The sequence below is a fragment of the Taudactylus pleione genome, unplaced genomic scaffold, assembly GCF_031769625.1.
Source record: "Taudactylus pleione unplaced genomic scaffold, aTauple2 ptg000206l, whole genome shotgun sequence".
Classification (NCBI taxonomy): domain Eukaryota; kingdom Metazoa; phylum Chordata; class Amphibia; order Anura; family Myobatrachidae; genus Taudactylus; species Taudactylus pleione.
The window spans coordinates 2,211,826-2,225,516 of NW_028284608.1; the positions used below are offsets into that span (position 1 = coordinate 2,211,826).

The window sequence follows — 13,691 nt, forward strand, 5'->3', positions numbered from 1 at the left end:
AATTCGTCAAATTCCCGGGTCTCAGCCAGGGTTGTCGACCTGGGACGAAGTGCATTCACACATACAGTAGCAAAAACCCGGGTCGATGCGCGTTCACATGCAAAAACCCGGGTTTTTACATTTTGCGTGAAAGGGGTATTACTAACATTTAAAAATCAATCTAAAAAAATTCTCTGGTAGTATAATAAATGTGCGATTTAGTCCTTGAAACACAACATCAATTTAGATCGGCTTAGATCTAATTAAAATCGATCAAAATCGATTAAATCAACCTTTACTAAATTTCCCCCCATGTGTTAATCCGTTTTCTTCTACTGTGGCTACTGTTTTGGATAGAGCAAGAATTAACATGAATTCACTTTACTGCATGATGTTTTGCTTATAAATGTTTTTCCTGTGATATAACTATATAAACCATATCCATTAGATTGTAAGTACGGAGCTTTTTAGTTGAGCTAGAAAACAAAGCCAGATTAATGGCTTGGCTGTTGCTCTTCGTCTGGTTGAGGTGATGCACTTAGTGTCCTATGGGGGAGCAGGATTCAGAACACCATTTCAGCTGAAATCCCTGATGACTGATTTATGAACAAGCCCTGCATCCGATGTTGAAAATGAAGAGACAATCCATTTTTTTTGGAGACAAGATAAGCCACTATGCTGTCAGTTGAGAAAAAATTGGATCTAAGACGTGAAACAGACATGTCCAGAATATTACTTCAAGACTGAATGTATGACATTACTAGACCACAATAATCATCTCCCAAGATTTAAGAGATTTATCCTACACATAAAGCATGATAAAACTGCCTGTGTGCTAGCTAAATGAAAATACACTGGGGGGAAAAAAAAGACAATATTAAGTTACTCTTTTTTTTTATATTTCATATACAGCACACATTATAGACAAAATTCTAAAGGCCTGTACTGATCATTGCTACCATTTCATTTTGGTGCCTGGGGCATACTGTAGGAACAGAAAGTGACTTTCCTGAGTTCAGAAGAAGATAACATAAGAATATGAACTACAGTACAGATGTTTCCTTACTAAGCTTTGCTAAAATTGTGCCAAAAACCTCTCTATCTTGCACCACAGTGATAAATACAGTAGCACGCCATGTTATCGGAGTGTCCATTACGTGTGAGTTCTCTTACAATATTGTTTGTCTATATTAAATAAGAAGATTGTAAAAATTCAAATAAAATAGCTAAAACTAGCAAAAAATAGCAAAGATTTAGTGAAAAAGTAGCAGAATATTAAAATAAAGTAGCAAAGAGTATTAAGACTACTCAATGTTGCTATCTACCCATAAGACAATCAATGCAGCTAAACACGGAAAATCATGTTGTAAATATAAAGCAGTGATCTATGACAGGGCAGGGCCACCATTAGGAGTGGACTGCCGGGACTGGAGACCCGGGCTCCCATAAATAAATAATATTGTAATTTTAAAATTGCCCTGCTAAAATTAATATTGACTAATTAGCAGAAGTGTAAAGTCATTTTACCTCCTTAATAAATATTATTGCCACTATAATTAATAAGTCAATGTTGTTTCCCATCTGTTCTGAAAGGCCAGATAGCATGCTGTTGGAGCAATCCCACCAAACAGTACCAGGGCAAAATTTCCACCTTCTTATCTGGTGGTTTTGTGAGTGTTTTTGGAAGCTACAGCTTCATACATTGCAAATTACGTATTCTTTCTATGTAAAAAAAAAATACTTTTTCAGTTTTGCCTTTAATAAATCTCACGCTTTCTAAAAAAAACACAGGAACGCCATAGATATGCCACTTTTACCCCTAGATATATTTATTAAAAATAAAACACAAAAATATTGAACACTAAATCTAAAAAAAAATAGGCATAAAAATATAATTAGGTAGTCCAATGTAATAAAGGTTTAGGCTGTGAAAAATCTTTTTCCGAATTAAAAAGCACAAAAAAAACCCACTGTGAAGATGTTTCATTAAATATGCAATTCACATTGTTTATACCATATGTTTTATCCTTTGCTCCCTAAAACAAATGTCATTATAGATCAGTCTTGAGAACACAGAGGTGAGACCACAAGCTAATTCTAATGACTCTTCACACATATATTAATCATTCATGTCCTCAAAACACAAGTGCAGTGTTATTGGTGTTAATAACAAACACCTATTTCCATTTACAACTAAATATTTCACTGAAATAGATTTTATTTAGTAGGAATAAAGCTTAGATTTTTTTGATCGGGACAAAGAAGGGGACGATTTTTTTTGGAAAATTGAAAGCCTCAATATCTGTGCTACATGTTATGCAATTTTTCCATAGAAGCTATTGATTTTTCACCACACCACACTGATTTTCCATATGTACACCCACAAGGAGGATGACATAGTGACAGGAGAACATAGGAAATATATGGTCAGATTATTGAGAATGTACACACACCGCTCCATATCGGAAAATTGAGGCCTAGATTTTCATTCTTGACCAACAGATAAAATAATTGAAAGAATGCGTTTCTGGATGTTTTCTAACTGTTTCATCTGTGAAATGCTCAAACGATCGTTCATACACAGTATACAAAAAATCAGGCCGATCATCCAATTATTCGCTAACCGGCCCAATAATTGTACAGTGTGTACTGTAGGTAGCTTAGGGCTAGAAAATGATTTTGAAAACATTTTGTAGTTGTTTTTTTTTACATAATTAGAACAAAATTAAAAAGGTATTGACAGTAGAATTGTAACAGGTGCATTACGACAACACATTATTTTATTTATATATATTTTTTTAATTAAAAATAGATTACATTTATCACAACTAATTTTATTAAAAAACAAATAGCACTAATACTTTAATTTTTAAAAGACAGGAGTTTTGTAATAAGATCTTAAGAAAGCCAAAGAAGTTTACTTGAAACCAATTAAAAATGTGGGAAATTCTACTATTAAAAAGCACATAGACTTATATTCCCCTGGAGATGTCTGTTCCAAGTATAGGACATAGATTAATGCCGTTAGGGTTCATTCAATATTTAGAACCTACTCGATCTTGCAGCATTTGGGACTGGCCAGCTTTCCATACCTATCAACTGTTCTAATTTAGGCAAGACAGGTTTGATTCGAGGTAATTGTTCCACCAGTTGGCACATACTGTCTGACTTGCAGTAAATCAGGTATGTTCTTGCTCACCATGGTGAGCATTAACATCATTATCATGGGCAGGTATCACACTGGCTGTTGAAAACTATTTTACGAAAGGAGTGGGTAGTTAGAGATGTCCTAGCAGATCAAAAGCAATAGGCACATCTGGGAGAGGGATGAAGCAAGCACTAACATGGCATTATAACACAGTTGTTTGCGTGCACATCGCTACTAAGCTCTAGTGCTCCCAATTTGTCCCAATTGCCTCTGGTACGATTTTGGGAAGTTACATTTTTCTACTGCTGTTCATCTGATTAGCATTGGTATACAGGCAACAGAAACAATATTTATGGTACTTGCATTGAAGTCAGATTTTGACTGAATGCTGACAATGGGGCTCATTCAGAGTTGCAAAGGTGTCACAGACAATTACCCTGGCATTGTGTGCACAGAACAAAATGCTACATTTTCAAAGCTGTGCAAATGTGGCCACATTGCTTTTATCCATACACTTATCCAGATAGCCATCACCATTAACTTTATGTACTACCATCAATGCTATTCTCGCTGCAAGAGATGCATATAAATTCAGACAGATCTCTGCGTACACACAACACAGCATAGCTGTATTACTGCGTATATGGACTGGCTCACAGGGGTATTGGTGGGATCTGCTACAAGCCCGTGTATATGCCGGGACAATGGTTAGAGGCACCAGGCTCTCAGTACCCACTCCCGCACATAAAATTGGCATCACTGATGTCACAATCAATCAACAATGCCAATTGCATAAATACTGGATCATCCCGCTTACCTAGCGCTGGGTATGTTCTCTTTTAAATTGTATGTACAAGAGCAGAGAACCGGGTGTCTCTAAACACTGTCCCGGCATACAAGGACTGGCAGCAGATCCTGACAATACCCCAGTGAATAAGTCTGCAGGGCTTGATTAAGGATACCAGGCACATCCTAGGCTAACACACTTGTAGCTCCCCCTGTAATGCTGGTAAACACAGAGCTCAGGAAATCACCATTCATACTGCACATATGCAGGTAACAAAGGTTATACAAATGACATGTTTGATCTAGGCATCTATTATTATTATTATTATTATTATTGTTATTACCAGTTATTTATACAGCGCACACATATTCCAGAGCACTTTACTTAAAATATTTGGCCATTCACATCAGTCCCTGCCCCAGTGGAGCTTACAATCTATATATCCTATCGCATGCTCACACACATACACACTAGGGATCATTTAATTAACCAGTATATTTTTGGAGTGTGGGAAGTACCCAGGGAAACCCACGCAACCACAGGGAGAATATACAAACTCCACACAGTTAGGGACATGATGGGAATCAGACCCACGACCTCAGTGCTGTGAGGCAGTAATGCTAACCATTACACCGTCTGTGTTGCCCATCTACTGGTCTAATGACATTTATGGAGTGTAAAGAAGACTTTGGCCTCTAGAAAATGCAAAGAAGACTCTAAAGATAATCTCATGTAGCTCTTGAGGCTACCCAAATAGCGCTATAGCACAATGTACATAAAGTAAAGGTTTTAGCAGTAAGTTACATGGTAGCCTATTCATCATTACATAATTATCACTTGTGATAATTATGTTTTGAACTTGATGCGAGTTCAAAGTACCATTTGGAGGCATTCCTCATGCCTCATTACCTAAAGTATCACTTCCGAATAACTGCTCTTTGTGATACTTTTCTCCTTTTAGCTATGCTGTCTCCGCTTGCAGCCCACAGCCGCTACCCTGTGTCTTCCTTCTCCCAGCTCGCAGCCACTGCCCCGTGTCTTCCCTCTCCCAAAGCTTCCACCACCACTTCTCCCAGCCCACCTGAGGCCACCCTTCCCCAGCCGGCTGCCACTGCTGCTCTAACCACCTTCCCCCTCCCACAGCCGATGTCCGTCCCAGCTCAACACCCCTTCCACCTGCGGCCGCCACTCCCACAGTATGTAAACCCTCCCTCAGCGTTCATCCCCCCGTGGCCGCCATTGCCGCTCACCACTCTCCCCCTTCCCTGCCGGTGTCTACCCCACTGCCGCTGTATGTAATCACCGCCAGTGTCTGTAGCCCCGCGGCTGCCCTTCAACTGCCGGACACCACTGCCGCTCACCACTCTCCCTCTTCCCCGCCGGTGTCTATCCCACTGCTGCTGTATGTAATCACCCCCAATGTTTGTCCCCCGTGGCCGCCTTTCCCCCGCCGGACGCCACTGCTGCTCGCCACTCTCCTCCTTCCCCTTCCCCCGCCGTCCCACTGCCGCTGTAAGTAACCACCCCCGGTGTCTGTCCCCCCGCAGCTGTCCTTGCTCTGCAAGGCGCCACTGCCAATCACCACTCTCCCCCTTCCCCGCCGGTGTTCATCCCACGGCCGCTGTATGTAACCACCCCGTCGCCACAGTCTATAGTAAAAGTTTCCCCCAGAGCCCCTGCAGGAGAAGCTGTGGCACAAGAGGACCTGCTTGGGGAAACCAGAGCCGCTAGAGGTAAAGAGGGAGACACAGCTGGAGGGATCTGAAAAGATCCCTCTGCTGCAGCGGCTGCCTTGTAAATCTTCACATGCTGCCGTGTAAACAGAAGCCTGTGAAGATTATCGGGGGCTGAATGCCATCTCAGGATGGCGTTCAGTAACACCATCAAGTTCCGAAAAAAAATGCTTTTTCGGAACTTGATGAATGGCCCTGACACTTGTTCATTTTCATCTGCTTTTGTAAAAAATAACTGATGATGAACAGACCCCATGGTCACATATCGCTACAGCAATCCAATCTGCTACTCATTTTAAGAATCCCTCAACACCACCTTGGGAAGGATGTATAACTAATAAGATTCTGTAATGAGATTATGTGGCTGCCGACACCATGGAATGAGTTGGGTCTTTATTTTATTTCTGGCTGCCGACTGCATAGAGCCTCCCAAGTTCTGACACCCTAGGCTGCAGCCGTAGATGCATACACTCAAGCAGTGCTCCATCTTCAAAAGGAAAATGCGTTCACCTGCTTTGGTTTAATTAATTTCACTTATTGTCCAAATGCAGTAACCAATGCCAAATTGACTATAAATGTGCTGCGTAAAATATAAATGCATTTCAATATTGGAGCAGATCAGGCAAAAGTGGGCAAGGTTGACGTCCATTATACAAGTAGTAAAAAGAGTGGTAAACCTTACTACAGCTGTAAATTACAATGATTTACCTACAAATGTAAATCTGGATGACATGCTTACTGTACTCAAAATGCAGAAAAAGATAAATTACATTTCAAATAAGTGGCAATTTTCTACAAAACAGTTTCTCACTTGCCTTATAGAACTTAAAGCTGGGTACACACGGTATGATGTGTACCTAGCGATGCGATCCACAACCTGACGGCCGACGTATCAGGCGGTCCCCACACATGGAGCGATCCGGTGCCTGACTATTCAATATGCCAACCGCCCCTGGACCCTCCCCCCCATGTAGCCGGCATGGGGTTGTACATTGCTTCTCCAGAGCATCAGACGATATCATGCCCACACACGGAACGATATAGCAGCTATATTGTTCCAATTTGTTGGATTGGCCACTATATCGCTCTGTGTGTGGGGGCCTTAACTGTATCTGGTCAAGAATTTGGCATTCCACATCATACAGTATCAAGAGCTGGAAATAGAAGCTGCCTCATTAAGAACTAAAAGACTCTTAAACCCTCACCCAAAAAACAATACAAAACATAATAACCAACAAACAACACATATGGTCTCTTGACTATAGTTGAAGGTGCAAGTCTTTTGGGAGCTTAACCATTTTAATAGATGCTTGAAAGAAACTGCTAAGTCTATTTTTTCTGTATAAATAAATACAAAGAAGAATTGTCTTGCCATGGCGATAATGTTAATGTATAAGTGCAAACTATGCTTGTATTATTAAGGATTTTAAGTACAGTTTCACCAATTAAAAAAATGGCTTCTGAAACCACAAAACCACGGACTAGATTCATTGTCATTTCTAGTGAAAAATAGAAAATGAAAGCACTTAGATAATTGTGAATTTAGGATGATGACATTTGGGATTCTAATCCTGTCTCTTGCATAGTAGGCTTTTATAGTGTTCCATTAGAGATTAGGTTTTTATCATACCGACAATGTCTATGCATAATAAAGTACTTTATCCCCATAATAGAAAAGGGGGTGTATGTAGTAGTTTGCCAATGTGGTGTCCCTCCACCCATTTACCATTTGTCTAAAGCAGCTCACCCATGTTATGGACTGCTACTAGTACTATTTCATGGTTGAAGAAGAGGTGAGATCAGATATTCTATTAAAAGGACAACAAACACCTGACTCAATGATGATGGTAGTCAGGAATCAACTATGAATACACTGTATTGTATATGTCCTATCCAAGAGATCTCCGGCAGGTCTCCATCTCGGATGCCCAGTTTAAGTCGATTACAAAGAAAACTACAAATGTAGGCTCCTGAGAGTAATTACCTGTAGTGTATTAGTCAAGAGGATGGAAGATTGCATAATCACCTATCTAAATGTAGAAAACTATTTTATTTGAACATAAGTGAGTGAACCTGACTGGTGAAGACTCTGTAACGTTGATATAAAACTCCACTTTGTGTCAGTGATGTGGATTGGAACTCCCTTGTGTATGTGCGCAGATAAAACATCCAGTATCCCAACTGTACTACTACTTGTCTACTATGGGCTTGCTACTTAGAATTCTCTTTGTCTGAATTTCAACAGATGCTATAACTGCCACTGTTACTATTACTACTATTTACTATTGATACTACCACTATTACAAAAGTTGTATTTCTTCTTCTTCTACATCCACTCTTGGAGGATAAGTATTATCAGTTGAACACCCGTAAAAGATAGTAAATGGTACAATACAGCAGAATAAAACAATGCACTAATATAATTGGCCTTTCCACTGTAATAGCTTTATAGTTTTAGTTATTATGGGGCATATTTATTAAACTGTTGGTAAAAAAATCTCCCCCCAAATTGTCATTTTCAGAGGATACCTGCAAAAGTTTAGCATCCCCAGGATTTATGCAGGGGCTGCAGTTCCCCCATTTCCAATTGCAATAGGTTTGTGGGAGCTGCAATATTGTGAGATTTAATGAGCTTGGTCCTGATAGCCAATTAGATGGTGTTAGCCATTGGGCTACAGATCACAGCATCCCCCCGAACCAACAAGTAAAGTGATCACATTAATGATTTTTTTTTCACATTACAGGGTCGGGCACATATCAGAGCCCATCTCCAAGCATGTATATTTTCATACATACATACATACATAATTTCTTGGTGGCGCAATCAATCAGAAATTCTAATAATTGGGTTTAAAAAATTATAATTAATTAATAGGCCTCTATATGTACAAGGCACACTATATATAAATGGGTATAAACAGTAGTGGTGAAATCCCAGTGCTATTTTTCAGCAGGAACAAGCAGGAACTCAGTGCCTGAACCTCTCATCAACTATGACGTAATGACCTGGGCCAATATGTATTTTCCACTAAATAAGTTTTGTTTTAAAGTCCCTTTTGAGTGCCTTATATTCTAAATACTATATTTATGTACTGTATATATACTATAAACTATATATATATATATATATATATATATATATAGCAAAAATATAAATATAAAAATATCAAATTGTTTTTCTATAGCTCCACCCCCAGTAGCTCCACCCACAGTTCCTGAACCTATTTTTCCAGAAAATAAAAAATATCCCTGTGAAATCCATATTGCTGATGAGCCTGCTGAAAATGTCTACTGTGAATAGTGAGCGCAGATAATCCATATAGTCCGTTTTGTCACCTCAATGAATACATCTCCCCATGTCTCACTCACAATAAACTGTACTACACAGGGTTTTATTATCTGTGCTGAACTAATAAGCTCACTGGTGTTCAGTGGTACAAACACATGTCATAGTTTCCTTACCTGTCCCTTCAAACATGGCTGAATCACCACTACTATCTATCTATCTATCTATCTATCTATCTATCTATCTATCTATCTATCTGTTAGTCTATTAGTCTGTGTATACTGTGTATATATATTTGGCTTGACAAAAGCGCTAATAAAGGCACTGAAATGTTGCACCCTAAGCTATGTGAAGTACCATTTCTGTTGTCCGGGGTGCTGCCTGTGAGACGGTATAAGTATATATATATTATATATTGTTTTATATATATATATATATATACACACACAGTATATACACATTACTGGCATAAAGTTGACAAGTTCATCCTACCATGAACTAATTTTAACATGGCCCCTAACCCTAATGTAAACCCCTAACCTTGACAATAAAAATAACCCTAAGATTTGCATAGTCAGCATTATTATATAAATATTTACAGTGTGTGTCCCACAAGTACCTGGCTTAAGAAAAAAATGTTTCCTATCACATAATGGTAACCCTTAAATTCAAATTCACAATGACTTAAACTGAAAGAACTACTATTAACATTAAAGACCACTCTCCATCAGTACGGTCTTACTGTATGGGCAAACTGGGCAGCTGCCCAGGGCCTGATGATTCTAGGAGCCTTTGAGCAGGGGTAGTCTATGCAGATCTCCCCCGGGCTGGTGCCTCCAGAGCTTCCTAGTGGATAACTCCAGGCATCCACCAATCAGCATTCTCACAGCCATTCCTTGTCTGGCTGATAGAGAATGCTGCCCAGCCACTCTCATAGTGTGTAATTCACAATCAGAGTAACCGGGAGCAAGCAGCCACACACTACACTGAGTGTGCAGCAGCTCGCTCTGTGCATAGGACAGCCGGCTGAGAGGACAGCAGAGAAAGATGCCCCCCAGTCACTGTGATTGTGAATTACATGCAATCAAAGCAGCCTGGTGGCGTTATCTACTGGGCCTCAGCGTGCAGCCAGACAAAAAATGGCCATGAGCATGCTGATTGGTGAATGCCTGGAGCTATCCACCAATCAAAGTGCTAACAGTCATTCACTGTATGGGAGCATGTGGTGAGACGTTGCAGGACCACAGGAGGGGTAAGTTATATATATATTTTTTTAATTTGGGGGTCTCATTTTTTAAGTTGTGCACGGGTAGGGGGATTCTCAGATCTGGGTTCTGCTTTTATTAACTGGGGGTGGCATTTGGGCATCTAATCTCGGGTCTGATTTTATTATATTAATTGGGGTGAGGGGGCAGTGGGTGTCTGCTCTGGGGTATGATTTTATTAATAGGGGGGTCAGTGGGTATCCGATCTAAGGTCTGATTTTATTAATAGGGAGGAAAGGGCAGTGGGTGTCCAATCATAGGGGCCTCAGTGCATTTATTAATATATGGTGATGGGGATGGTTTTCGTAAACCACCTATCACCATGAATTATCAAGAAAATCTCTCACAGTGTCACTCAGCGGCCTCAGCGGTATTGGCCAAGAGCAGTAAGAGTTAACTTACTGCATCACTGTACAAGTCTCAAATACAAAGTGTATGAGCAGTCTGGGAAGCATTACGGCTTGGGATTTCAGTTCTAAATAGTGAACAAAAACAATAAATAGCAAAAATTAAATAAAACTGTAAAAACAAAATAGTAGCCATTGAACCATTTAGCCAGTTTCCCCATATCAAAAAAAGAATTAGGGCGATACTTGTAACCACCGCCACTTTAGTTAAACAGGTGACCTGGGAAAGCTTTTGCTGGCGATACTCAGTAATTTTTAATGCTGGCAGTGACCCTTTTGAAAGTTATGGCAAAGCCCTGGATTTTTGCCTTTTAGTAAATAAGGCGCTAAATCTGAAAAGGATGACATAAAAGGACACTAAGCGGAATAACAAATGTAAATATAATACAAAACATCTTGCATACAGCTTTTTTTAGTTTTTACTATATTTGTGACAGGCATTAGTAGCACTTTTATATAAGGAAACATCCAGTTTTAGGATTTATGGTCCACTAACGCATAGCACAATTAAACCAGAATGAGTTTCTAATGACAAAAATGTGTTCGCATAGTTGCACCTCCTTGTACCTCACTGAGTCAAGCTCTTTGCAGACAACAACAAATTTAATCTCTACAAGGATTAGGTTTGCGGTTAGCTATTGAGAAAAACTCTGTAAAATGGTAAAATGCTGTATGTATAACATGGACACACTTACATAATCTAAGAAATACTTTCTACAACATTATTATTCTGTGTTGTAGATTTTATTCTTTTATGTTTTGTTTAGACCTTTCCTATTGACTGTAATATTAATTTAATGGCTAGTACCAGGGTATCTTCTAGACTTGGTTCACGGTTCTCTTTTAGAATAACATTTATCACAGAGGAACTAGGACAACTCTGGGGCAGAATGATTGCTCCATATTTAACAGAATGTTTTGCTCCTATAAATATGGAGCAAGCGCTTTGCCCCAGGTTTGGCCCAGTTCTGTCTTGATAATTATGGGTTAGTCAATTCTAACGTGATAGAACACTTTATAAACAATGTAATTTAAAGTTCTATGTCACATAAGAAAAATTCTATTGGTCAGCAAAAATGTGTTTTAGGCAATTTTTTAAACACTTATTCAGATGTTAGTTTTCCTTCTACAGTAATTTATTAATACGCTGATTTAAAAAGGTCTTTGATATCGTTATACTGTATGACTTTTCAAAAAGAATAGGAACATTGTCAATATGCTAATTAGTTACTTTAAAATGATAATAGCCTCCTGGGTATGGTCATGTAAATGGGAGTCCTTAAGGTTGAAATCTATCTGGGATTATTTTTAGGTTTTATTATGTGAGTAATGCAAAAAGCTGTATTCTTGTTTGACATACTGTATTTATTTTGTAGAGTTGTTCTGGGCACAGTAAACAAGGAAGATGCTTTAAAGCTTTTATAAATTAAATAATTTAAAATAAAGGGCAAGCAACAATAAAAAGGGCTGGTTAGGAAGAAAGGGGATCAACTGAAATAAAAAAAAATATCTACAAACATGCAAGTGCCCTGAAATTGCTTGATCATGTACACACATTATATGATACAACAATTAGGAAGACCAGAGGGAACATATTGTTACCTTCACTGCAGTCTTTCCCTTGAAAACCAGTCTGGGAACAGTCGCACATGGCTTCTTCATTCACAACTGAGCAAACTCCGCCATTCAGACAAACTTGGTCCTTGGCACATGGGTTTATAGAGTCCTCCATCTTAACATCATTGCTCGTTACAGGGGAGGAGTCTGAGAAATTTACCCGGACATCGCTTATCCAGCCTTGAAAGGGACTGTGGTCTTTTACTGCTGGAAACGTTAATTTTAAAGTATTCGATTGTAGTTCTGGAGGGATCCCACCTATAAAAAGGCTACTAAAGACTGTCATGTCTCTCCGTTTTGATTTCACTTCCACCCACTTGCTCTCCTTGTCTAAGATCAACGTGGTATTCTTGAAATTTCTCTTTATGATTACTGAGTGCCAGTTGTTGTCGTTTACAGCAAGGTCTGTCAAAAGAGAAGCTGGCTCGGCACAAAATATGGAAAAACTCAACTTCAACCGGCCTTCGTAGAGAATGAGTTCCAAGAAGTCACAAAAACCCTCATCGTCGAAGTATATAACAAGTCCACTCGATCTTTTGGTCTTCATATTAAAACTCATTTCACTTTCACAACAAGCATTCCACTTTGGAAAGCGAGTCCACTGGCCTTCTGTTCCAGGAAATTCCAGGCCACGGCCCATGTCCACCATGCATCCAAGGATCAAAATCATCCAGATAATGAGGACCCCTTGCTTAAGAACACTAGCCATCTTCAATGACTTAATGTCTTGAGGGTCCTTTAAATTGCGTAGATCTTCCAGATTGCCTTTTTTAGTGTGTAACTATCAAAAATACTATGGTTCCTTATTTTAGTGGGCCACCTATGGTCAATGAGAGCTGAATGGACCAAATGTTTATATTTATTTAAAAACTAAATTAAAATTAAAAAATAAAATGGAATTCTAGAGTTCCATGGTAAACTGCATGGTGGGTTTCCAATTCTTAATTAGCAATAATTTTATAAAGCCCGTTCCTACTAACATCCGAAGGCTGTAATATTTTTTTTTTATATATATTAACTAAAGCAGAGCATACAATTTCTCTTCTGGCCTCATTTAAATCCCATGCTAAGTGTAGATCATGAACGAGATGCCATGGCACTACAAAAGAGGACATGAATCATCACTCATGGTATTCTGAGATTCTTCTCTTCCAGTCAGATAGAATTGATGCACTGTTAAACAGAAGCAACTATTTGATATGGAAATCTTAAGAACTCTTCTTCTTTCCTTTCCACAACAATAATAATGAGATCCCATTCAGATGTGGTCTAGTACAACCCATCAATCTGCAAGCAAGATATATATCTGTAAGTATACAATCCAAGAATGAAAAAAATATAGCATAGTAACTAAGAATAAAAATAATAACATAAAATACAAATGTAATAACCCAAGCAAAGGTTGCAGTGTGGTTTTATTTTGCAGAATTATATAGCACAGTAACGTAAACATTAATTTGAGCCAAATG

At 38.9% G+C, this 13,691-nt stretch overlaps 1 protein-coding gene across 15 annotated transcripts in view; it reads right to left on the reverse strand.

The window, feature by feature from the left end:
- The window catches only part of NRXN1 (neurexin 1), a 1,439,010-nt gene extending 1,425,906 nt beyond the window's left edge, over positions 1–13,104 (reverse strand). For 8 of the 15 annotated variants that reach the window (XM_088477988.1, XM_088477987.1, XM_088477986.1 and 5 more), the window contains exon 1: positions 12,208–13,103. In XM_088477988.1, the coding sequence (XP_088334114.1) occupies positions 12,208–12,931 (724 nt within the window). In that variant the 5' untranslated portion in view covers positions 12,932–13,103. Of the gene's footprint in view, positions 1–12,207 lie in introns of all 15 variants that reach the window. The other 7 variants (XM_088477980.1, XM_088477977.1, XM_088477982.1 and 4 more) reach the window with 3 other exon arrangements.
- Positions 13,105–13,691: the final 587 nt, after the last annotated feature.